The sequence below is a fragment of the Megascapheus bottae genome, chromosome 2 (assembly GCF_031878675.1).
Source record: "Megascapheus bottae isolate mThoBot1 chromosome 2, mThoBot2.hap1, whole genome shotgun sequence".
NCBI classification, from domain to species: domain Eukaryota; kingdom Metazoa; phylum Chordata; class Mammalia; order Rodentia; family Geomyidae; genus Megascapheus; species Megascapheus bottae.
In genome coordinates this window covers 21613579-21639517 of record NC_143510.1, presented here as the reverse complement: position 1 = coordinate 21639517, position 25939 = coordinate 21613579, and the positions used below count along the sequence as shown (strand labels likewise).

The following is a 25939-nucleotide window of genomic DNA, read 5'->3' as shown; positions in this document are numbered from 1 at the left end:
AATGCCCTGTTTTCTCAAATTCTCTCCCAAGCCAAGGCAGGAGATCTGACTCCAAAGGCACCTGGAAGGAAATTTCCACAGGCCTCTCAGCCTCCCACATTCCACCCAATTGAACCTCCAGCTAGACAGCCTCATATAACCCATCCATGAAGAAGAGCCCAGGGCCTACCTAGAAAACAGTGATTAGAACTTTTTGCCCATTCCCAGCCAATCATAGAAATGTATTTTCTGGCCAAGGTTCTTATGTAAGCCAAGCATCAGAGTTCGGTATTCAATCAAGGGCTGTCTGTACTGTGGCAGATAAATATTAGCCATAGGAGATTAGGGGACACTAAAGGCATTCCTTTGCCTGCAGCAGAAGAGACCAGGAACATATTATTAGGCCAGAGAGGCATACTGGCCTGTCATTCACAGCACAGGATTGTGGAAAAATGTGTTTCCTGTAGACACTTTACAACACTCTTGGGAGACAAATAGGTGATGGGTACAGTTCCTTCCATTTTTCATGAAGAAGAAGTGGAGTCAAGAAAAGTGTTACTGGCGGAGATGCAGAAAGCTCTTCGAAAAGAAGGAAGCTAACCTTCCAGTTCTTGCTACACCTCTTTCTAGCTGAAAAGTCCCACAATGCAATACAAAGTATTTCATGTTGAGACTTGCTGAAAAGTCTTTGGGGATCTGTTGATGAAGCACAGCTTAGGTCTCAGGGGGAGAAAAGAAACAGTAATTTATAACTGTGACATTTTGCAAATGTTCTAACCCTCTGCATAACTAATTATGCTTCCTAGGGCTTTTCCTAGATTTTCTCGACTATTTGAATTAGTGATGAATTGCATGGCAAATTTCTTCTGATTACCACATGAAATCAAATCTTCTCACTTTTAGTGTTTTCCTCTGCTACTTCTTTCCTAATTAATGCGATTACTCCAAAAGAATACTGATATTTACCCTCATTTATAACAAATACAGGTGTTTTAGAATTCTTACACATACATTTAGACTTACCAGCTTCGTCTTCCCACCCAAGCAAAGACAGATAAAGTCTACTTCATGTTCCAATTGTCTTTGTAAATTATAGTTCATGAAGCAAATCTATCTTTCCCTCGCAATCAGGACTGCCCAGAAAACCTTTTGCTTTGTTTTGCTTTTGTGCCAGTCTTGGGGGCATAAACTCAGGGTCTGTGCACTGTTTCTGGACTTCTTTGCTCATAGCTGTTGCTCTACCATTCAAGTTACACCTCAGCTTCTGGCTTTTTGGTGGTTAATTGGAGATAGAGAGTCTCATGGACTTTCCTGCCCAGGCTGGCTTTAAACTGCCATCCTCAGAGCTCATCCTAAATAGCTAGGATTACAGGTATAACCTGTTAGTGCCTGGCCCAAAACCTTCTTAAGCTAGAAGAAGTAATGGGATTCCAAATTTTTAAAAATTAAGGGAGGAAAAATATATAGCACAGAGAACAAAAAAGAGAAGGAAATTGATATAGTCAGAACCAGTGTCTCTCCGTCTTCGGTCAGAATCTCCCACGGCACTTCAGTGGAAGTTTTGCAGGCATGCAGCATGCCGGCTTTCACAGACTTCTCTTTGTCCTAAGGAAACAAGTGTAACACAACTTTGGAAGTGTTTGGCCATTTCTGAAAAGGGAACAGGCCAGCCTTCCCTGGCCTCATTTGCAGGCATGTGAAAGGCTAGTAACGCTCACTTCTGTCTCCCAGCAAGATGAGTAATTAAATGGCAACATAAACACCAAAGCAGAAGGGCCATTCTCCCTGATTGAATGATGGCTCCTAATATCTCTGCTGTCACTTGGAATGTGTGAACCAGGCGGGGAAATAGATGGAAAGTCACAGGAGTCAAAGGAGAAGAGAGTCGGACCAGGTAAAAGAAAACGACTAGAGGCAAAATGAACTTGGTTTTCCTGTTTATCATGGACATCTCTACTTCTTTCTTCTCACACACAATTTCTCTCCTCAGTCTAAAAGTGACATTTTTAAAAGTGACTAAAAAGTGCCTTTGGCTCCAGAGTCACTTTGCCATGGAACAAAGATCCAGTCCATGTTTAATCACAGGCAGTGGCTTCACCCAGCTGCCTGGGGAGAAGTGGAGAAGAAGGAACTATGAGCCTCTGTGCATGCGTGGGTGTTCGGAAGTGTGAGGGGGTGTGAGGTGGGTGTGAGCGTGGGTGAGCGTGAGTGGGAGTGTAGGAGTGTGTGTGAATGAATGTGATGGTATGCGTGAGTGTGAGTCAGCGTGTGGGAAGGGTGTATAGGAGTGCGTGTGTAATCCAGTCAATCCCACATACAAGCCATGTGCATGCTGAGTAAGCACAGAGCTCCCAGTCCAGCCTCCCCACCCCCCACTCTACCAAAGCCAGGTCTTCTCCCTGTATACAGTTTTCTGGGTTTCCCACAGGATGCCCAGCACTGAGCTTCAGGATGCAGAATCCTTTCAGCATAACGAAATGCCGCCCATCTGTCCCTAGCAAACTAGTCCTCTCAGAGCAACGCAGACAGGGCAGGAAGGAGCTGGAAGTTCACAGAAGTGCACACCATGGCAGAGCAGTGTGAGGATTCACTCGCAACAGGCTGCCTCTTCCAGAAGTAAAGCAGAGATGCTGGGTGCTGGGCCCAAACAGAGCATGAAAACCAATGCAAGCCGGGCATGGAGCCTCATGCCTGTCGTCTCAGCTGTGCACAAGGCTGAGATCTGAAGACCCTGGTTTGAAGCCAGCCCAGGCAGACTGGCTTGTGACATGCCCCTGCAAACTAGGAGAGCAGCAGGAAGCAGGGCTTGGGACTTGATTGGAAGTTAGGAGGAGGGGAGCAGTCACAGATGACTGGAATCTTCATTGCCACCATCTAGACAGTGAGATATTTGGAGAGGCTCCATGCATCATTGGCAAAAGTGAAGTCATCTTTCAGATGAAGCAGGAAAGGTGGCCACTTGGCCACTTTTACATTAGGATACAGTTCATGCTGTTGCCTGTGTCAAATGCCACTACGGAGGGCTCATGTTTAGGTCTGGACCCACGATGGTCACAGACTACTGCAGTCCCCTCCTCTAGGGCTGGCATCATGGTCTTCAGGTCACCATAGCCCAGCTATGTCCAGCCATTGAGATTTATCTTCCTCTTTCTCACACCAATAAAATGTGGGCATGCTTCAGTGAAACTTCTGTAAAGACACTGCACACTGCAACATCAAATGGTACTAAGATTTCCCAAGAACATGCACAATGTAGAAACTTGAGAATATTTTGTTTATAAAAACAAATACTCAGCTGGGCACTGGTGGCCTATAATCCTAGCTACTCAAGAGGCTGAAATGTGAAGACCGTGGTTCGAAGCCAGCCCAAGCAGGCTTATCCCCAGTTAACCACTAAAAAGCTGAACTGTGGCTCAAGTGGTCAATCACTGGCCTTAACAAGGAAGTACTAAAGCAATATAAGTAGGTACCAAAAAGTAGCAATAACAGCACAAACAATGCTTTGTTTTACTTCACTTCAACAACTTTCTTAAAGATTCTGTCATCAGGGGCCTGGAGTTTGGCCTAGTGATAGAGTGCTTGCCTAGCATGCATAAAGACCTAGGTTGGATTCCTTGGTACCACATACACAGGGAGGAAAAAAGCCAGAAGTGGTGGTGCTGAGGCTCAAGTGGTAGAGCTCTAGCCTTGAGAAAAATCCAAGGACAGTGCTCAGGCCCTGAGCTCAAGCCAGGACTGGCAAAAAAAAAAGAAAAGATTCTGTCATCAAACTGCTAACGTTTTCACAGCTTTTCAAGTTAATCCATATCACACTACATGATTACTGCATGAATCTTTTAACTTATGCATGTTCTAAGCTATGAATGGTGGTATATACCTGTAATTCCAACACTTAGGAAGCAGAAGGAGAAGGATCAAGAATTCAAGCCTAACCTGAATGACACAGTAAGACTGTTTCAAAAATAGAATGTGTATTTGCACACACACACATGTACATATACATCACTATACACATACATTTACATACATATATAAACATAATTCAGTGCCAAGGAGGAGCCTTTAATAGATTTTTTAATTGCCAAATAAACAGAGGACTTTTATTTATTATTTATCTTTAAACCTAAAGAGGTAACATTCTGAATTATCTCTAGATGCTGGTTGGTCCTAGACCTTTTTCTTGTTCAAATAAGCTTTAGTAAGTTAAAAGAAAAAAAAAGACCCTACAGAGAAATCAGAAGAAAATTATATTGTCCGTTTCAACTTCTTTTTTTTCTTGTCCAGTCCTGGGTCTTGAACTCAGGGCCTGGGCATTATCCTTGGGCTTTCTCAAGGCTAATGCTCTACCACTTGAGCCACAGAACTAATTCGGGCTTTTCTGAGTATGTGGTATTAAGGAACCAAACCCAGGGCTTTGTGTACACTAAGCAAGCACTCTACCACTAGGCCAAACTCCTGGCCCTCAACTTCTTTCGTAAAATGTTACGGTGCAATAAATGTAAATGTCAACATGTGTAATAATAATAAATGTTAAGAACATGTAGTTAAATATTAATAATTTTTTATTGAAATTTTAGAAATTTGCAATACAGATTATACTCTTAAATATACCATAGAGTCAAAATTAATGAAATTAGATATAAAATGCATTCACATTTTGAAAACAATGTACAATGTTCGATTCCTCAGTAACATATACATAGAAAAGCCAGACATGGTGCTGTGACTCAAGTGGTATGGCTCTAGATTTGAGAGAGCCCAAGGACAGTTTTCAGACCCTGAGTTCAAGCCCGAGGAGTGGCCTCCCCCCACCCCCGCCAAAAAAAACAAAAACAAAAACAAAACTTGGAATAGTTGTTGGTCAATCAATTTAATCACATGCTATTTCTAAAATCTAGCCTTGCTCAGTTTGGCCAGTGGGCAGCAACTACCAAATTACTTGTTTGCAAAAGCAGCTACCTGATTCCACAGCTCACCAGCAAACCTCCTCAGGTAAGATCCCAAGTATCCATCCCCCAAGCGATTCTTACAGACACTACATTTCATGAAGCACCACATTAATTAGGCTCAAGAGTATTCACACAATTATGTTTTGCTTTGTTTATTCCGACATCTGAACTATGAGTGCTATTTACTTAATTCACCCAAATTCTCTAATAGCTATTTATTTATTGTCTACCATGTGCCAGGCATCATTAAGTCAATAGCAGATTCCAAGTTTAACTTTTAACTTGCTGTGAGATCTTGGTTAAAAACAACAGCAACCACAATTTATCTCATCTCAGAATACTTTAGGAGGCCTACCGGCTGGATTGCTTCTAAAATCCTTTAAAAATTCTCCCAATAAATGCTTACAAATGATTGTTCTGACTTTTAGCCTTCTTTTGTTTGTTTTAGTTTTGTTTTTTGCTGGTCCTGGTGCTTGAACTCTGGGCCTGGGCACTGTCCTTGAGCTTCTTTTGCCCAAGGCTAGCACTCTACCCCTTGAGCCACATCGCCACTTCCGGATTTTTTTTAGTTCATTGGAGATAAAAGTCTCTAGGGGACTTTCCTGCCCCAGTTGGCTTCAAACTGTGATCCTCGGAACTCAGCCTCCTGAGAAACTTGAATTACCAGTGTGAGCCCCAGGTGGCCTAGGCCACCTGGTTCAAATCTGAACCATCTCAGGTTGGGGTCTCCTGCTTCATTGGAACCCATCTCCCGAACACAGGCAGCCCCACATAAGAAATATAGATCTGAAACTTTCAGTCATCAGTAATTGCTCTGATATGTCTTGGTTAGAAAATCTACCCTAGCTACTTCGGAACCTGAAATCTGAAAATCAGCGTTGGAAACCAAGGGAGTTGGTGAGAATCTTATTTCCAATTTACCACCCAAAGACCTCGACTTGGGTGGTAGAATCTTAGCCTTGAACGACAAAGCACAGGGACAGTGACCAGAACCTGAGTTCAAGCCCCAGGAGCAGAACAACAACATAACCAAAAAATGAATAGATAGATAGATAGATAGATAGATAGATAGATAGATAGATAGATAGATAGATAGATAGAACGATGGATGATGGATGGATGGATGGATGGATGGATGGGTGGATGGATGGATGGATGGGTGAGAGAGTGGAGGGTTAGATAGGTGAGAAGGTGGAGGGTTGGATGGGTGGATGAGAAGGTGGAGGGTGGGATGGGTGGGTGGGTGGATGAGAAGGTGGATAGATGGATGGATAGGTGAGAGGGTGGAAGGTGGATGGATGAGTGGGTGGATGGATGGATGGAATGATGGATGGATTTGCTTTTCCTTCGCGTTTTCTTCACTAACTGCCTCCGGTAGCCTACAGACCGAATGCCGCCCACAAGAGGGCGGCCCTGAGCACAGCTCCGCCCGGGACGCGGCCCGGCTGCGGCTGCGGCAAGGCTTTTGTTCCGTTCTGTGCCTTTCTGGGACAGGGTGTCAGCCCAGGCCGGCCTTGAACTCGCCAGCCCCTGCCTCAGGGTTTGAAGCTCTGACATTACACTGGAGCGGGAGGTTGGTAGCACCGACAACACCCCACCTTTAAGGTCTCCAGTTGACTCCGCCCCTAGGAGCCCTCGGGTTCCGCCCCTGAGGGAGCCGTCACGTGACACGCCCGGTGGGCGTGGCCCGGGCGTCTCCCGGGAAAGGCCGCGTCGTCGCGTCACGTGACGGCCTCCAGCCAGCCAATGGGCGAGCGCGGCGGCCAATTTCGAACCTGGCGGCGGTCGGAGCAGGCCCGGGAAGACGTCGTCGCGGGGCTGCAGGGACCGGGTCGCGGGCGGGCGCCGGCGGACAGCTTTGTGGAGTTCCGGGCATGTGAGGAGGACCGTGGAAGCCGCCGCCGAGTAGTAGCCAAGGTACCGTACGTTTGTGTCCGCGCCCGCGGGAGGGGCGGTGCCGGACCCACTTCCGGCTGCCCCTCCGCCTCGGCCGCCCGGGGGCCGCTGGCTTCCGGCGCGGGGCCGCGCGCCCCGCGGAGAGCCGGGACCCCTTCCTGTGGCCAAGTGCACGCACAGAACGGTGTCGATTCCGTCGTGAGCCAAGAACTTAGTGTCTGGACGGGGGCGGGGGGCGGGGGACGGCCCTGTGCGGCGCGGAACCCCGGACGTCCCTTCTCGTGCGAGTGTCGGGCGCCCGCGGGGCCGCCCGGGCCTGCGGCCTCCTCCTCGGGGGACCTGGCCGGACCCCGGGGCGGGGCAGGGCGGAGGGGGGGGGGACCAGGAGCCGCCCCAAGTACAAGGCCTGTCCCTATCGCTTTGCCACACTCCCTGGACAGCAGTAAAACGTCTGGGAGAGCCTCCCCCGCTCCCCCCACACACACTTTGATTTTTAGATGTAATAACGGAAACTTTAAAAAAAAGAAAAGAAAACCACATCCAACCTCATCCGTAACTTGAACCTGCGTGGCTCAAGAGCACCTGCAGTTCAGATTTCAAAAACTCCACGGAGGTCAGTTGTGTTGTCCAGCTTATCTAATATTAGCGCTTTATAAAAAGTAGCTGCACTCGTCTGCTGGACCCTTCTCAGTATGTTGCATGTGCACAAAGTTTAAGTGGGATCTACCTGATACTACATAGCAGGAATACTCAAATATTTGATTGAGATGATGATATGTGATTTATTTGTTTATTTATTTATTTTGGTGAAAATTGTAGAACTAGATGGTTGTAGGGAACAAGCGTTTGTTTGCACGTTTAAGGTTTGCAAAGTGTAAACGAGGATTAAGATCGTTTATGCAAAGCAGTTTGTCGTATCTAGTAGCATATTGTAGTGGGACTGTGGCTCCAAGGGGTAGGGTGTTAGGCTTGAGCTGAAGAGCCTCATGGACAGTGTCCAGGCCCAGAGTTCAAGCCTCACCACTGACCAAAACAACAACAACAAAACATACAAGCATATTGGAGCATAGAGTTGATTGTACTTATTTTTTCTTTGTGTGTCTGCCAGACCTGGGGCTTGAATTCAAGCCCTGGATGGACACTCTTATCACTTGAGCCACAGCTTCACTTCTGGTTTTTTGGTGGGTAATTGGAGATGGGTTTCATGGACTCTCTTGCCCAGACTGGCTTCACACCCTGAGATCCTCAAGATCTCAGCCTCCTGAGTAGCTAAGATTACAGGACTAAGCCACCAGGGCCTCCCTGTTTTGCTACTGTTAACTGTCAATTTAAAAATGTCCAATGTTCTGTGTATATAATATACAAGTCATTTGTAGTCTGAGTAATAGCAATGACTTTGAGAATGCTGGTGTGTCTCTTTGCCCTAGTTCCTGCTCTTTCTGGCTCTGTAATTGTAATCTATTAAAATTGTATGTAGTGCTACATAATTTGGAAATCACTTTGACCTTAAGTGTGCAAATGATACTGGGTTAATAGTGCATAGAGAGGCAAGCAATTGGAGGAACTGATCTAATAAAGTAATAACTAGAGAAAAGCTAGAACACACAGCTCAGCTGTTTATATATGCTTGTGAACTAGTGCAGTCAACATAAGCATAAAACTGACCCTGCAAACATTTTTGGAAACCTAATAATAATGGCATGAAAATATAACTATAAGCCTGGCGTAGCGGTACATGTTTGTTGTCCCCTCTTCTTGGGAAACTGATACAGGAAAAAAAATGAATATAGTAAGCCCTCAATGAGTATTTGTTAAAGAATGGCTAAATGATGTATTCTGGAATCCTTCAGGTTGAAAAATATCTGTTTAGTAAAGCCTTCTTAGCCAGGCATGCCTGTAATCCTGGCTACTCTGGAGGCCAAGATCTGTTGATTATGGTTCAAGACCAGCCTGAGCAAGAAAATAAATCCCCATGAGACTCTTTCCTACAAATAACCACTCAAAGAAGACGAAAAAAAGACGTGGAAGTGGAGCTCAAAATAGTAGAACATAGCCAGGCACAGTGGCTCACGCCTGTAATCCTAATTATTCAGGAGGCTGAGATCACAGTTCAAAGTTAGCCCAGGCACTAAAGAAAGTGAGATTCTTACCTCCAGTTAAAAATAGGGGAGGAAAGAAGATTCTGTCCAAAAAAAAGGAGATTTTTATAGGGTTTTTTTTTGTTTATTTTGTATATGTAATCAATTCTAACATCTTTTTGTTTATTTTTTGAGATGGGATATCACTACGTTGGCCAAGCTGGCCCCATACTCGTGATCCCCCAGCCTCGGCCTCTATAGTAGCTAGGATTACTTCATCCCTCTTTATGTTCAGAGCTGAATTTGGTGTGTGAAAATATCTGAGAACAGTTATTCTTTACTGTTTTACATTTGTAGGTAAAAGATGGCCAAGGAAAGATGCCAGAAAAAGTCCTTTCAAGATAGCCTCGAAAACATAAAGAAGCGAATGAAAGAGAAAAGGAACAAAAACTTGGCAGAGGTTGGCAGGCGCAAGTCCTTCATTGTTGCACCCTGCCAAGTAGTCAGTAAGAGGCTTTGATGTCATCCTATTACATCACTTTGTAACTTTAGATTTAATAACTGACTGTTCTCATTTACATTCTTCTAGCCAGCACTTCCACACTGCTGAAAAACTACCAGGACAACAATAGAATGTTAGTTGTAGCTTTGCAAAATGAAAAATTCAAGGTACAAGAAGCCCAAGAAGAGATACTACAGCTGAGAAAAGAATGCTACTACCTCACGTGCCAGCTGTTTGCATTGAAAGAAAAACTCACTTCCCAACAAACAAAAGAAACAGTGCAGGTATTTCTACTGCAGATATTTGTGAGAGAGAAAAAAATACCCTGTAATAAGCACTTCAGATCTTTTTGGTTCGTTTGTTTGTTTGAGTCATTCCTGGGGTTGAACTTAGGGTTTAGGTGCTGTCCCTAAGCTTTTTGTCCTCAAAGCTACTGCTCTACTACTTAAAGTACACGCCTATTTTCCAGCTTTTTTTGAGTAATTTATTGGAGATGAGAGTCTTGGGGACTTTTCTTCTCAGGCTGCCTTTGAACCTTGAGCCTCAGAACTCAGCCTCTTGAATAGCTATGATTACAGGCGGAAGCTACCATGTGTGATACTAAAAAATTCCACATGGGGGCCAGGAGTTTGGCCTAGTGGTAGAGTGCTTGCCTAGCATGCACAAAGACCCGGGTTCGATTCCTCGGTAGGTACTACATACATAGAAAAAAAAGCTGGAAGTGGTACAGAGGCTCAAGTGGTAGAGCTCTGACCTTGAGAAAGTCCAAGGACAGTGGTCAGGTCCTGAGCTCAAGCCCAGAGCTGGCAAAAAAAAAGATTAAAAGAAAAAAAAAAGATTAAAAAAAATTCCACATGTAGGCACATGTGTAATATTTATATACAGAGTGTAGATAAGAACTGCTCTGTTGATTAAATATGATTTTAGTTTGTGTAAGAGTTGGATTATTTTCTTCAACATGTAATCTTGAATTTTCCTTTTCCCTATTTAATCAGTTGTAGGAGATAAAATATCTCACCAAAGCTGTATGAATCTTCCTGCTCCCTTTCTAGTTTTTGTTGAAATCAGTGGAAATACTAGGGATGAAATACTCAATATCACAAAAAAAATGGGGAGAAAATTCTATTATTTAGGCTTTATCCACAACTTTTTAGAATTGCTTAAAATGCAATATTATTTACTGAGCCAATGTATTTTTAGCTTTGAAGCATTGTTTTATTTTCTTTCATGTACTTACTATATTTGTCACACATTCTGAACTATCAGTCCATAAAGTGTTCTGTTCATCTTATCAGTGAGAAGTACTAATACCTTTCTTGCCTATCAGTAGTTAGCTTACCAATATTTTTTAATATATTTTTATTGTAATTAATAGAAGGGTTACATGATATTTGCCAGATAAATGGTGCCTTAATTCCCACACATTGATACCCTTTCCCATGTCATGGTCCCCATTTCCCTCCTCCCCTCCCCCACCCCTCATAACCAATTTTTAATAGTGTTTTTTTCCCTAAATTCTATAATGAATCTTTTAAATAATATTACTGTAAAGATATTCATCTTTCCTCTATTTATCTTGAAGAATAATACCATTTGCCAATTTCTGAGGAACAGTATTAAGCTTAATCACTTTAAAGTCAATATGGTATATGTTCATGAAGCTTCAGAAACCAATTGAATCAAATTAGAATCCTTCCTCGGGAGTCACAGTGGAATTGTCCTCTTCTTATTTTTGCCTCTGTCTCTACATATCCTCCTTCTCTCTCCGGTATAGTGGTACCCTCTCCTTACACATTGTACTTTCTCCCTTTAACCTCAAGGATTTTAATGTAGAAATTTATTTATTCCTATGTCCTTTAAGGAAAGGCAAATGGAACTTCTCGGCCCACATTACCTCATTTTTTTCCATGCACAGCAGAATTTAAAAAACAAGACAGCAAGCAAAAAAAACCCACAATGTTTCAAGTCAACAGAACCTCCACATATCCACACTCAGTGGTCACTTCAGTGACCATACACACTTGAAATGGTATGTGACAGAACACTCTCTCGCTGAAATTTTGGATCTCTTGCCTTTCTTGCTATAATTCTCCTCTAGCTTTCTTTCTTACGGTTCCCAGTCATTTTCCTTTGCTGGTGGCTTATTTTTAAATGCCAGTCACTCTGCACGCATATACCATCCATCTACTGGTAACTTTCAGATCCATAAATCAAAACAAACACACACACACACACACACACACACACACACACACACACACACAGCTGCTACTCTATATCTCCACTTAAATGTTTGGAAGCCATCCCAAGCATAGTTTGTATAAAACTCAACCCTGATTTTGTTCACTGTCCGGAACATGTGTACTTTTTCTGTTCCATAATTCATATTTAAGTAAATTAGCCTGTGTACTTTGTCAGACCAAAACCATAAGTTTCCTCCCTTAGTGTCTCTCCTCCATGCCTTCTCAATCTGTGCATGGTGTGTTAACTCAAGTCCTTTGCCTTTGTAACCACAACTCTACCATGTCTTACTTGATTTGCTGTGGTAATCTGTCAGCTCTTTATGGCTTTGTCCTCATTTTAATCCATGTTTCACATAATGCCCTCATTCATCTTTTTAGAGCTTATCATTTTCCTTCTTCCCTATAGTGACTTCTGATGACTCTTGGATTAAATTCCACATTGGTGGCTCTCAAGGCCTTGGGTTTTCTTTTGTCATTGTTGTTACTGCTGATTTTGCCAGTCCTGGAGCTTGGACTCAGGGCTTGGGCACTGTCCCCGAGCTTCCTTTTTGCTTACGGTTAGCACTTTACCACTTGAGTCATAGCACCACTTTCTCTTTTTCTGTTTATGTAGTGCTGAGGAATCGAACCCAGGGCTGGATTCACATTCTGGGCAAGCACTCTACCAGTAAACCACATTCCCAGCCCAACCTAGTTTCTTAATACAGCAGATTTTCTTTCCTAGCCATGACTTTTGTGTTTGTTATTTCCGTGCCTTTCTGAACTCTTGCTCATGTAGTGGCTGATTCTAGTCCTCAAATCTCAGATCAAATTCGCTATATAAAGAAAAAAACAGTACCTCAATTATGTTCTCTCACATCTCTCTGTTACTTCCTCCTAGCACTTAACACAATCTAAATCTATCGTGGATAGATAGATAGGGTCTATATACACATGTGCATATATAGACACAAATATATACATATATGTACATTGATATATATCGAACCTAGAATAAAAGCTTTAGGAGGACACGATTTGATCACTTCTCAGCTGTTCTAGTTCCAATTCCTAAGCTGCTTGATACCATAGTGGACTGTGAGTAAGTGGATATAGTAAAAGAGTTCATTTTGTTCAGTCATGTTTGTAACTGTGTGTTTATACCTATACAATAGTTGACTGTTGTCTTGTTTCAATACCTTAACAGAACCAGAAGGTATATCTGTCTGAAATGGGCTCCGGTGGCGATGGCAGTACCTGTGATTTGTCTGTGAAGGATTTACCGTTAGTATCAAATTCATTACTATGCTTCTAAATACAGAGAAAGATTTAATTTTGTGATTTATTAACCAAAGGAAGTTTGTATCATAGAATCAGGTGCTCTACGTAAAATGTATGTAAGAAAACTTGATGTGTTGAAATCCTTCTATATAGCCAAGTTTGAGCTTTCTTTGTCTTGTATTCAGTCACATCAGGTAAAAGAAGCTTCGCAGGTCTCAGACAGTCTCATACATTCGTTAGTCTGTTTCTTTGTGTTCTGAAACAAGGTCTGGCAAGTGTTCCTCAACCTTTTTAAGTGCTAGAATTAACAGGCATATACCACCTTGCAAGCTCACAGCTTTTATTTGTTATTTAGATGCTTTGTTCACTTTTTTTTTTTTTTTTGCCTGTCGTAGTGCTTGATCTCTGGGGCTAGGCACTGTCCCTGACCTTCCTTTTGCTCAAGTACTCTGCCACTTGAGCCACAGCATCACTTCCAGTTTTTCTGAATACTTCATTGGAGATAAGAGTCTCATGCTGGCTTCAAACTACAATCCTCAAATCTCCAGCTTCTGAGTACAGGCTTCTAAGATTACAGGCATGAGCCACCAGTGCCTGGTTTCACTATTTTTAAAATAATAGCATTTGAATTTAGTGCCTTGCTCTTGCCAGGCAAGTATTCTGTCACTTGAGCTATATTCCTTTCCTTTTTGCTTTAGTTACTTTTCAGATAAGGTCTCCCTTTTGCCCTGTCTAACCTGCCCCAAGGTCTTTTTTTTAATATTTCCCTTAGTACCTTAGATGGGTGCCACTGGCGTTTCAAAACTAATTTTCCTTTAGTCATTTTTTTTTTCCTTATAGGTATTGTTTTAAGAATCAAAATGAAAATTTCCAGTCTTAAAAATAACCTGATTCAGGGCCGGGAGTTTGGCCCAGTGGTAGAATGCTTGCCTAGCATGCACGAAGACCTGGGTTCAATTCCTTGGTACCATATACATAGAAAAAAGCCAGAAATGGTGCTGTGGCTCGAGTGGTAGAGCTCTAGCCCTGAAAACCCAAGGACATTGCTCAGGCCCTAAGTTCATGGCCCAGGACTGGCAAAAATAATAATAATTATTATTATAATCTGATTTACTCAGTGTTTATGGCTCACACCTATAATCCTAGCTACTCAGGAGACTGAGATCTCAAAGCCAGCCAGGACAGGAAAGTCCATGAGATTTACTTCCATTAAATTGCCAAAAAAAAGAAGCTGGAAGTGCTGCTGTGGCTCAAGTGATAGAGCACTAGCCATGAGCAAATTATGCTCAGAACAATGCTCAAGCCCTGGAGTTCAAGCCTTAGGACCTTCAATAATCTGGTTTAGAAAAGACTGTATACTAAAACATCACATTTAATACAGCTGTCACATTGTTTCATCAATGCAAATCCTTTTTCTGTCAGACCCCTACACCCTCTTTTTCTCTTAGATCACATGTATTTTATGCTTGCTTGAGAAATACTGAGATTAGTTTAATTCATTAAAATCAAAATTCAATTAAAATAAGGGGCAGGGGAGGCTGGGAGTGTAGCTAGTGGTATCGTGCTTAGCTACAATGCACAAAGCCCTAGGTTCGATTCCACAGTACTACATACCCAGAAAAAGCCAGAAGTGGCCCTGTGGCTCAAGAATGCTAACCTTAAGCAAAAGTGTCCAAGGACAGTACCCAGGCTCCAGGTTCACACCTGAGGACGGGCAAAAAGAGAAAGAAGCATGCAACATTGCTCAATGCAGCCCAGGGTTACTCACTTAATATTGTGGCCCAAATAATTGTTTGTCTAAGCATAATGAGGAATAGCAGTTACTTAAAGTACCAGCTACCTCTTCCTGCTCCATGTATGAGAACTAAAAATGACTCCAAATATTGGCAGATACACCCTAGAAAGCATAATCACTCCCAAAAGGACTTCTGCTATACACAGTTCTCTGTGTCGCTTTTAACTCTGCTCCCTTCTCATGGAGTACTGACAAGGACAATTTCTAACCCCATAGATAACTTTTGAATCATGACTAGTTTTATACTATTGAACTTTAAAACTACACACAGCACAGGCAAAAGCTGAAGGAATCCAGTTTTTTATAAAATTTCTAAAGTAACTGTTAACACAGCTCTCTATCCTAAACTAGCATTTTATTTTTTATATAATGTAAAGTGGGAAATTCTCTATAGATTGAAAAGAATGAAGTGACAATTAGAATTAAACTTTCTGTAATAGGTTTTGAATATTTAAGTAATTGCTGGGAGCATAGCCTAGTGGTAGAATGTTTGCCTAGCATGCATGCAGCCCTGGGTTCAATTCCTCAGTTCCACATACACACAAAAAAGCTGAAAGTGGCACTGTGACTTAAGTAGCAGAGCACTAGTCTTGAGGCAAAAGTGTCCAAGGACAGTGCTCATGCCCTGAGTTCAAGCCCCAGGACTAGCAAAAAAAAAAAAATTGCTATAAGACTGATTTTTGTTTTTAAAGAAAATGAATATTAGTTACAAAAGAGTTAATGCCATTAAGGCATTTTTCACTAACAAACCACAGTAGAGTGCATAATAAAGTAGGTCCTACAAAGTTGAGCAGCCAATCTGCATTTTTTTTTTAAATTATGTGTGTGTGTTTAAATTGGGTGTTGTTTCCAGTAAATGAAATTGAATTATGGCATGTTTTCAGGGATAGCTTTCCAGCTTTCTAATGGGAGTTGAATGTCAGTTGTAACAAATAAGTCACCATATAATTGGCATAAATGGTTCTGGTTTCCTTTGATGGAGAACAGATGTATTGGTTTGGAATGCAATTATAAAATGATACTAAGGAAAGGAGAAAATATAATTTCAGAAAATATTAAATTTGGTTCTCTTATATAATTGCTAAATTAATTTCTAATTTTCATTTTCTAAGGCAAGTTCCTCCTCAAGAAACTGACCTTCCAGGACAAAGCGAGTCATTCGAAGTAGAAGGTAATCCAAATAAAAATCTAAAAATATTAAGAGAACAATCTTGAGAGAGAAGAAAAAAATCTAGATTATCTTTATTTTAAATTTTAAATCTCAACTGGTAATCTGATCAAAGCAAATCTATTTCTTTTACATAGACTAATACAGGTTTAAGGGCCAGGAGTTTGGCCTAGTGGTTAAATTGCTTGCCTAGCATGCATAAAGACCCGGTTCAATTCCTTGGTACCACATATATACAAAAAAAAAAGCCGGAAGTGGTGCTGAGGCTCAAGTGGTAGAGCTCTAGCCTTGAAAAAGTCCAAGAACAGCGCTCAGGCCCTGAGCTCAAGCCCAGGACTGGCAAAAAAAAAAAAAAAAGAATAATACAGGTTTAAGTAAATCCATCTAGCAGGTGATCCTCAACCACTGAAGTGGCTAAGATCTGAGGATCATGGTTCAAGCCAGCCCCAGGAGGAAAATCTATGGGACTTTTATCTCCACTTAGCCACCAAAAACCCAGAAGTGGAAAGGTGGCTCAAGTGATAGAGAACTAGCCGTGAGTGTGAAAGCTCAGTGACAGCACCCATGTCCTAAGTTCACAAATACGAAATACGTTATCTAAATCCAGGAGTGATACACATCCCATCACATGAGAAGTAAAAGCAGAAAACCTGGAATTTGAGGCCACCTTGGGCAATCTATAGAGTAAGATACTATCTCAAAAAAAAAAAAGCCAGAAACTGGTGGCTCACACCTATTAATCCTACCTACCAGAAGGTTGAGCTCTAAGGATCACAGATCAGTGCCAGCCCAGGCAGGAAAGTGTGAGATTCATCTCCAATTAACTACCCCCAAACAGGAAGTGGGAACTGTGTGGCTCAGAGTGGTAGAGCACTAGCCTTGATTAGAGAAGCTCAGGAACAGCACCTAGGCCCTGAGTTAAAGTCTCACAACTGACCCCCCCCCCCAAAAAAAGCCATTGTGCCAATTCTGCAGTCAAAAGCCCAGTCAGTTGCTATAGCTGGAATTTCCTAAGCCCTACTATATGCTCATCTGTGGGCTCTACACTTTACATACATTGCCTTAGCCACACTCCACAAATGCTGGACATGGAGTTATATCTGGCTCCATGTTATACAGGTTCAAAAAAGTAACTTATTACACAAAAAGTAACTTCAGAAAGATTTTTACAGAAAGTTTGTTTTTTTTTTTGCCAGTCCTGGGCTTGAGCTCAGGGCCTGAGCACTGTCCTTGGACTTTCTCAAGGTTAGAGCTCTACCACTGGAGCCTCAGCACCACTTCTGGCTTTTTTCTATGTATGTGGTACCAAGGAATTGAACCCAGGTCTTTGTGCATGTTAGACAAGCACTCTACCACTAGGCCAAACTCCCAGCCCCAACAAAAAGTAACTTCAAAGCCATGCCTTTCTACTTTGAAAGTGATATATCCAGATTATCAATGATCATCAATCCCTTGACGTACACTAAGCTTTCAAGAGGGATGCTTTGGCCCTCTTACCAGGACTGCCTCTGACTGCAGAGTCTCCACCAGCAGACTCCTTGTCCTTGGACTTCTTAGCCTCCAAAGCTCCTGAAAAATCAAGACAAGAGAACTAAGACCGTGTCCCTATGGGGCTGCGGAGCAGCATCTGGAAGTCTGGTCATCAGTTCTTTCCTCCTTACTGCCCCCTGTTCTTTTCCCTTCCTATGAAGATAGGTCCCCTAAGATGGTTCTTTGTTGATATTAGCTGCGGGGGGCGGGGGAGGGGGGGAATTGTGTGTAGCTAGCTTTCCAAATCTTTTTCTTTGTTGTCTTCTACCCTTTTCAAAAAAAAAAAATCGTTTTATAATAAAAGCAGATGCATATCCTTATTTTCTTTTTTACCAGTCCTGGGCTTGAACTCAGAGCCTGAACACTGTCCATGGGTTTTCTCAAGGCTAGAGGTCTACCACTTGAGACTCAGCACCACTTCCGGGTTTTCTATGTATGTGGTACCAAGGAATCAAACCCAGGTCTTCATACATTCTAGGCAAGCACTCTTATCACTAGGCCAAATTCCTGCCCCCCCCCCTTATTTTCTGATAAGTACAATTTTTAATTCTCACTTTAGTGGCCTTCTAATTATCCAATCTTACTTGTCAAAGAACAACTTAGCTTACACTTTATCGGTATATCCTTTTCCCACTTTGGAATATGAGGCTCTTTTCCTCTCCTTCCTTACTCATAGATTATACTGAGATTATTCTATTCATTTTCTTTTTAACCTCTGGACCTGGAGCATATATAACTTCAGAATAGTTTTTGAAAGTAAATAAGGGGGGCTGGGAAAAGAAGCTCAGGGACAATGTCTAGGCCCTGAGTTCAATCCTCAGGACTAGGAAAAAAAAAAAAGTAAATGGTATTTTCTCACAGGTCAAATACAAACCATCACTTACTTTGTGACAAGTAATGGTAATATTAAGTTTACCCTATTTTGTTTGCTTATTGTAAATATAGAAAAATTGTAGAATGACTTTTCTATAACTTTGAATTTAGGACTTTTGAAGTTCACATTTCCAAAACCTAAAATTTTCTTGGTTTTTTATTTTATTTTATTTTTTAATTTTAGAGCCAATACCTACTATTTCCCAAGATGCACTTCAATATGATTTTGAGTCTTCCAATGATGTCTTACCCAGGACAGTGTCTCTCCGCCGCCATTTGACAAAAGACTTGAGTGGTTTAAGTAAATCTAGTCCCTTGGAGAAACTGGAAAGCAGTCATTTTACTGGTCCATTTGTGGAATTGGACAGGAGCCCAACAGTAAACAGACGCACACTTCAAAATGTACAAGAAAATTTTTGTCAGTGGAATAAAAACCAAATTAACAAGTCACCAAGGCCAATGCACCCAGGAAACTCTACTAAATCTAAAGAAATCATTTTGGACCCTCAACCCCAGCAAACTAATAGTAAATCTAACAATGCACGAAGAAATAGAGAAGGAAAAAGAAAAGCTCACAGACAGAGAAGGTCAAAACCTAAAACAAAGAATAAAGGAAACCAAAGTAGAGATAAGCAAACTGGTTCCAAAAAAGATATGGATGACTCTGTTGGTCCCACTGATGCTTACAATTTCAATTTGGCAGAAGATGTTCACCTCACTCCTTTCCAACCAAAAACAAGCAGTGATTCTACTAGGAAAGAAAACCACAGCGATTCTGAAGTAAACAGCTGTGAATCTAGTGCTTCAGAAAATGACTCTGATGACCTCTATCTACCCCCTTGCAAGTACACCACAACCCTGGACAGCCAAGGGGACAGGCCAGTTACCAGGCCTCAGTCTAGAAGAACACTGAAATACAGGAATAACGAAGACACGGAAGGTTCTCAGCCAACAACACCTGCCAGTAAGTGCTGGGTGCTGTTCTTTGTCTCCATCTTTAATAAGTGATCACTCAGTGCTTTTGCTGTCCTCATCCACCTGTCTGCAGGAGGTTAAGACACTTCCCACAGGCCTTTCTGGGCCTGTGGGAATATACATTTCTAACTAATGAATGTGGGCTAATCATTAGACCAAGGTATTTAGTTTGACGTAGCTTGTACCTGCCCACTCAGGTGTTCACTTGGGAATGTTTTAATTAGGATATTGTCAGGTTATGTGATTTACTTTAAAAATTTGTCAGCTGGACAACAATGGCTCATGCCTGTAATCTTAGCTCCTTAGATCTAAGGATTTCAGTTTGAAGCCAGCCAAGGAAGAAAAGGCTATGAGATGAGACTCTTGTCTCTACTTTAGCACCAAAAAAATCAGAAGTGAGGTGTCACTCAAGTAGTAGAGTATCAGCTTTGAGCAAAAGCAGCTAAGAGACATCTAGGCCCTGAGTTCACACAAAAGATATGCAATAATTATAGAATAAATCAAACAAGATTGAACAAATGTTAAAAACTGTTGAAGCTGAGTAACTTACTATTATCATTTTTGTGTACATATGAAAATATCTAAGTTCTCTTTGGTTTTGGTGATACTAAGGTTTGAACTATGCCTCATACTTACTATCACTCTACTACCTGAGCCACAACCTGTAGCTATCTTAAGTTTTGAAAGGAAAAAAAAAGTCTTCTAAAATAGAGAATACAAGTATTCATCAGCATTACCTAGAAATTGTTTTAAATGCAATCACAGGTCATACTCCTTGAGTTAGAATTAGTGTCTCTGGATTTATTACACACATCAAAGTTTGACAAGCATTATTGTAGAATATACCAACTTACCTGATAGTGCTTCTTAGAAATATGCTGAAAGTTGGGGTGGTGAAAGTTAAGGTGATGCCTATTAACTGACGAATGTAACTGTTACCCCTCTTTACAGTATCCCAACAATGAAAAAGAAAGTTAGGGTGATGGAAAAGGACAATCCCAAAACTCAGCATGTGACCGCTTAGTGTACATTCATTGTACAGTCGTAATTTACTACTTCTTGGGATAAGTTTTCTTCTTAAAGCTGTTTGGGATTCTTCATCTTGCCATGTCCTTACTATGGGCTGGTTAGCACTGCCTCCCACTTTACACCAGAATTATGTGGATAATTACAACAGGAAAAACACTAGAAACTTTTTAACATTAGCTTTACATTTTATCCTGGCTTTTTGTGTGTGTGTGCGTGCGTGCATGTGTGCACATGCGCACTAATCCTGAGCTTGAGCTCAGGGCCTGAGCACTGTCCTTGGACTTTCTCAGGGCTAGAGCTCTATCACTTGAGCCTCATGTCAGGCTTTTTTCTACATATGTGGTACCGAGGAATCGAACCCGGGTCTTAGGCAAGCACTCTACCACTAGGCCAAACTCCTGGCTTTATCCTGGTTTTTGCAGGCTCTGATTTATCGTTATTTAATATAGAAGGGCTTTACATGTCTTCATCAGACTTTAGGAACCAAGTACTTGTGAACTTTGGTACAGGACAAGATAGGGAAACACTGATGATTCTAAATAACAGGGTATGCCATCACCAGAGGCTCACATCTATGATTTAACTACTCTAGAGACTGAGATCTAAAGATTCTAGTTCTAAGCCAGCCCAGGCAGACAAATCTAGGAGATGTTTAGCTATAATTAACCAGCAAAGCTGGAACTAGTAACTTGGCTCAAGAATAGAGGCCAGCTTCATGAGGAGGTGGGTGAGCCAAGTTGAGGAATGTGAGGCTCTGAGTTCAAGCCCCAGTCAGGACTGCCATCAAAAAAAAAAAAAAAGTGTGACTAAAATGAAATTTCATTGTTAAACTCATGCCCAAGCTATGTATTGTTAAAAAAAAGAAAAGAAAAAGTTGTTTTAGAAAAAAACTTCTATTTGTTCATATCTACCATATTAATATTTCAAAATTACCTGGTTTTAAAGAGCTACAGAAAAATTGAAAGATTTTTGTTGGGGGGTGGGGAGGATAGCCCTGGAGCTTCAACTCAGGGCTTGGACACTGGCCCTGAGCTTGTGTGCTCAAGGCTAGTACTTGAATCACAACTCTACTTTCAGCTTTTTTTTTCTCCCCATTTTTTTTCTTTTTTTTTTTTTTTTTCTGGTGGTTAATTGAAGATAATCTCACCGCAACCAGAAATGTGGCCTAGTGGTAGAGTGCTTACCTAGCATACATGAAGCCCTGGGTTTGATTCCTTGGTTACTACATACTCAGAAAAATCCAGAGGTGTTGCTATGGCTCATGTAGTAGAGTACTAGCCTTGAGCTTTCTCAAGGACAGTGCACAGGGCCTGAGTTTAAGCCCCCAAACTAGCACCCCCCCCCCCCAAAAAAAGAAACCTCCCAGACTTTCCTGCTGGCTTTGAACCTTGATCCTCAGATCTCAGCCTCCTGAGCAGCTGGGATTATAGGCATGAGCTACCAGCAGCACCTAAAGGAGAAAGTTTTGTTTTGTTTTTGTTGTTTGTTTTGTTTTTTGTTTTTGAGAAAGTTTAAAAAAATCTGTAAAATGCCAAATTGCGTATATATTTAGACTGTATAATTCTAAATTGGTAGGAGGGAAAAAACTGGGAGAGAATGTCCAAAAAGAAATGTACTCATTACCTGACTTATATAACGATAACCCCTCTGTACACCACCTTTATGATAACTATATATATACATATATATATACATACATATGTGTGTGCATTTATATATATTTATTTATATGTGTGCTAGGATAAAAAAGAAAATAAGCATTTCTTCTTCACAAATGTAGATTGGCACATTTCATGTAGATTGAGAACCTGTCGTTACAGTTGTATTCCTGTGTTTTTTCCCCCTTGGAAGGACATTGGATAACTGTGGTTTTTTGTAGGTGCACCTCCAAAGGCTCCACAGACGCCTCGTTGTAGCCTGACGGACATCAGCAATGTCCCCTTGTATCCTGTAGTCAAAATCAGAAGACTTTCTCTTTCTCCAGAGCAGCTCGTGGAATGCACTGCACAGTCTCTGCCTAAGCGCAGGTGTGCGACCATGGTCAGCTACAAGGAACCAACGCTAACTTCGTAAGTATATGGTTTGGGGAAGATGTGTTCATAATGCGTGCTTCATGTGGCAGGAGTGAAGGTGCTGGGCTCTGTTCCATATTGAGTCTTGGTTTAAGTATTAAAGTTTGATTGAAAGAAATAGAAAGCCAAGTATTGCTGGCTCACACCTGTGGGATGTGAAGATCCCTGTCTGAAGCCAGCCCAGGCAGGAAAGTCTGTGAGACTTTTATCTACAGTTAGCCAACTTAAAAGCCAGATGTGGTGGTATAACTCAAATGGTAAAGCACTAGCCTTGAAAAATAAAGCCAAGCAAGAACATGAGGTCCTGAGCTCAAACCCCAGACCTGGCGCGCACGTACACATGCGAATGCATGCGCGCACGCGCGCACACACACACACACACACACACACACACACACACACACACTCACACACACACACACACACACACACACGCGAAAGGAAGAACCCTGAAACTGGCATATTCTGCTATTTTATAGTGGGTAAGTTAACACAGGATACTTAAAGAGTGATGCTTACTATCTCTTTAACCCTTGCAGGAAACTAAGAAGAGGGGATCCTTTTACAGATTTGTGTTTCTTGAATTCTCCCATCTTCAAGCAGAAAAAGGATTCGAGACGTAAAAAAAGTACGAAACAAAAAATGTTGGATGCTGTTTAAATTTATCATCTGCCCCCTTCTTTCTGTTGCTTATGTAGAGAATCTGTGAGTTAGCACAGAGGTGGATAGAACAGATTTGAATATTTTGTTAACAGGACACTAAATCATGAAAATGTTTTCAAAACAATACTTTTTGATTTTTTTTGTGCTATTCAAAAATAGCTGTGTTTTATTTAAAGGGTAGCGTGGTACCAGCATCTTGAAAATTACATTAATCTACACCATTATTTTTTCCTAAAGGCATGGGCCGATGAATATACTATAATGAAGAACTTTGTAAGATGAGATGGGAATGGGCCAGGAGCATGGCCTAGTGGTAGAGTGCTGGCCTACCATGCACAAAGCCCTGGGTTCGATTCCTTGGTACCATGTACACAGAAAAGACCAGAAGTGGTGCTGTGGCAGAGCACCAGCAAAAAAAAGTATCCAAGGACAGAGAGAGATGTGAATATTTTTTTGAGTAGAATAACTCCTTGGTACTCCCAGTTAGTTTTGTGGATCCCTTATGCCATTGTTGGGTTTGTTTTATTTTTGTTTTGTCCAGGATATTGCTGTGTAGCCCAGGCCAGCCTCAAGCTCAAAACTGTCTTGTGTCAGTCTCGAAGGTTGGGATTACAGGCATGTGCCTCCACACCTAGCATCACTATCCCATGTAATTTTTCAGATAATACATTTTTAGGATTGTGATTAGAGCATCACTGGTGAATTAGATTTAGTGTCTAAGTAAGTGACTCATTATGAACCCTAAGTGTATGTTATTCATTGATTCCTTGGCAAAATCCCAAATATAGATTTTTTTTTTTTTTTTAGAAAAGCTCTTTAGTCATCGTAAAAGTGTAAATAGTAAGGGCTTTTTACTATTTTTGATCAGCCAACGAGAATTAATTTAGCAAGTTTAACATGTGTATTTGTATATACCTTTTTAAACTTGAAATCACTAAAAGGTGGTCCTCTTAAAGAACAATAAAAATTTGCTTAAAAGAAACAATAAAAAACCCAACAGCATTTGTATTTTACTTCTGCTTTAAGTATCCAGTAAGAAAGAGTATATATGTGGCTGTCTTAGGCATTTCCTCTCCATCTCCCTGGATATTCTCTACAGCCACTGCTGAGAAAGTCTCTGCTTTCCCTCCCCACTACCATTCTGTTCTCACACTTCCCTGTTCAGTGACCAGGTTAAAACTTCATTGGGGGGTTAGAAGTGGTCGGTTGATTTTAGAGTGCTTGCCTGGCACACACAAGGCAAGTCTAATTGTACAAGATGGCCATTTCTGATCCAGTCCAAGTCTTTGTGCATTCCCTTACATCACTGACCCTTACCGTCTATTATCCTTGTCTTCACTAACTTTATAGATTTTCTTCCTTTTTTTGAAGCCAGTCTTGGGGCTTCTGGGCTTGGACATTGTCCTTGAGCTTCTTTGCCCCAGGGCTAGTGCTCTACTACTTTCAGCCTTTTTTTAGTATTTTTCTGAGTATTTCCTCCCTGGGCTGGCTTTGAACCTGATCTGATCTCAGCCTCCTTAGTAGCTAGGGTTATAGGCATGAGCCACAGTGCTAGTTTGGGAGGCTATTTTAAATAAGAATAAATACAATTAAAAACGGGCATGGTGGCTCACGCCTATAATCCTAGCTAGTTAGGAAGATGAGATCTTAGGATCAAGGTTCAAAACCAGCCCAGGCACAAAAGAATCTGAAACTCTTAATCTCCAGTTAACTTCTAGAAAACAGGGAAGTGGGGCTTGGCTCAAGGGTAGGGAAGGTAGCTTTGAGCTGAAGAGCTCAGAGATAAACTGCCCAGACCAAGTTCAAGCCCTATGACCCACAAAAGAAAAGAAGAAATACAATTTAAAAAATCAGCTTTTGCTGATGGTGGTTCATACTTGTAATCCTAGCTACTTAGGAGGCTGAGATCATGGTTTGAAGCCAGCCCATACAGAAATGTCCCATGAAACTCTTACCTCCAATAAACTACTCATCCCTGAAGCTTTTCAGGCTCATACCTATAATCCTAGTTGCTTGGAGGTTCAAACCCAGCCTGAGCAGGAAAGTCTCTGAGATTCATCTCCAATTAATCAGCCATAAAAGCCAAAGTAGAGCTGTGGCTCAAGTTGTTCAAGACTGCTAGGTTTGAGCAGAAAAGCTCATGGAGATCAGTAGCCAAAGGGCTAAGTCCAGTATACCGCTTGATTTTAGGTAATCTACAAACTAAGAATGATTATATATGTTACTGCGGGGTGGGGGGGGGGGGAATGTATAATCAATTTCAATGACAGAATACACTAATATTGTGAACATCAGTGATGTATTATAATACCATCAGTTTTACCTTTTGTCCTGCAAATCCTAAGATACTCCTTTCTAGTCTTTTATCAAAGTTTTCTAGTCCCAAGCATGGCGGCACAAGCCTGTAATCACAGCAGGAGACTAAGGCAAAAGATCATGACTTGAAGCCAGCATGGCAAGACCCATGCTCGAGACCACTGACTGTCCCTCTACTGTTTTGAAACTGATGTAGCTTTGATTCTCACCCTTCAGGCCCTCAAGTCAACCATTTCCATAAAGCCTCTGGTTGATTGTGTATTTTCAGTATTGTGTGTTTGTTGTAGTGTGCAGACTATTAATTACCATCTTGTGTTTTTATACTTTATATGAGCTATATTGTATACATTGTCTTCAATGGCCTTTATCTGTTTTTGAGTGTTGCCTGTGTTGGTACATGTATTCTCATTGTACAATATTATGTAAATAAATCACACTTGACTAATTCCTCCTGACCCTGTATCACCACTTTATCATTGTTTACAAATCAGTGCCACAGTGAATATTCTATATCTATTTTGAGCCTCATATTAAGGTGCAGGTTCCTATGTTCCATGACCTCATCTCCTGATCCCCACAACACACCATCTTTCACCTACTTCCCATGGTGC

The 25939-nt window shown here is 41.5% G+C and overlaps 1 protein-coding gene across 1 annotated transcript; it reads left to right on the top strand.

The window, feature by feature from the left end:
• The first annotated feature begins 7236 nt into the window (after positions 1-7236).
• Positions 7237-25244, top strand: Sgo1 (shugoshin 1). Its single transcript, XM_090322068.1, has 8 exons — positions 7237-7437; positions 9260-9408; positions 9492-9688; positions 12834-12910; positions 15815-15873; positions 18458-19237; positions 22157-22346; positions 22889-25244. The coding sequence occupies exons 2-8, from the start codon at positions 9267-9269 to the stop codon at positions 23007-23009; spliced, it is 1566 nt and encodes a 521-aa protein (XP_090178194.1). The 5' UTR covers positions 7237-7437; positions 9260-9266; the 3' UTR covers positions 23010-25244.
• Positions 25245-25939: the final 695 nt, after the last annotated feature.

Excerpts from the sequence above, each read along its gene's own strand:
- Sgo1 (XM_090322068.1), top strand. The coding sequence starts at position 9,267 with ATGGCCAAGGAAAGATGCCAGAAAAAGTCCTTTCAAGATAGCCTCGAA. Across the intron at positions 9,689-12,833 it reads AAACAAAAGAAACAGTGCAG|AACCAGAAGGTATATCTGTC; the intron begins GTATTTCTACTG and ends ATACCTTAACAG. Across the intron at positions 22,347-22,888 it reads AAGGAACCAACGCTAACTTC|GAAACTAAGAAGAGGGGATC; the intron begins GTAAGTATATGG and ends TAACCCTTGCAG.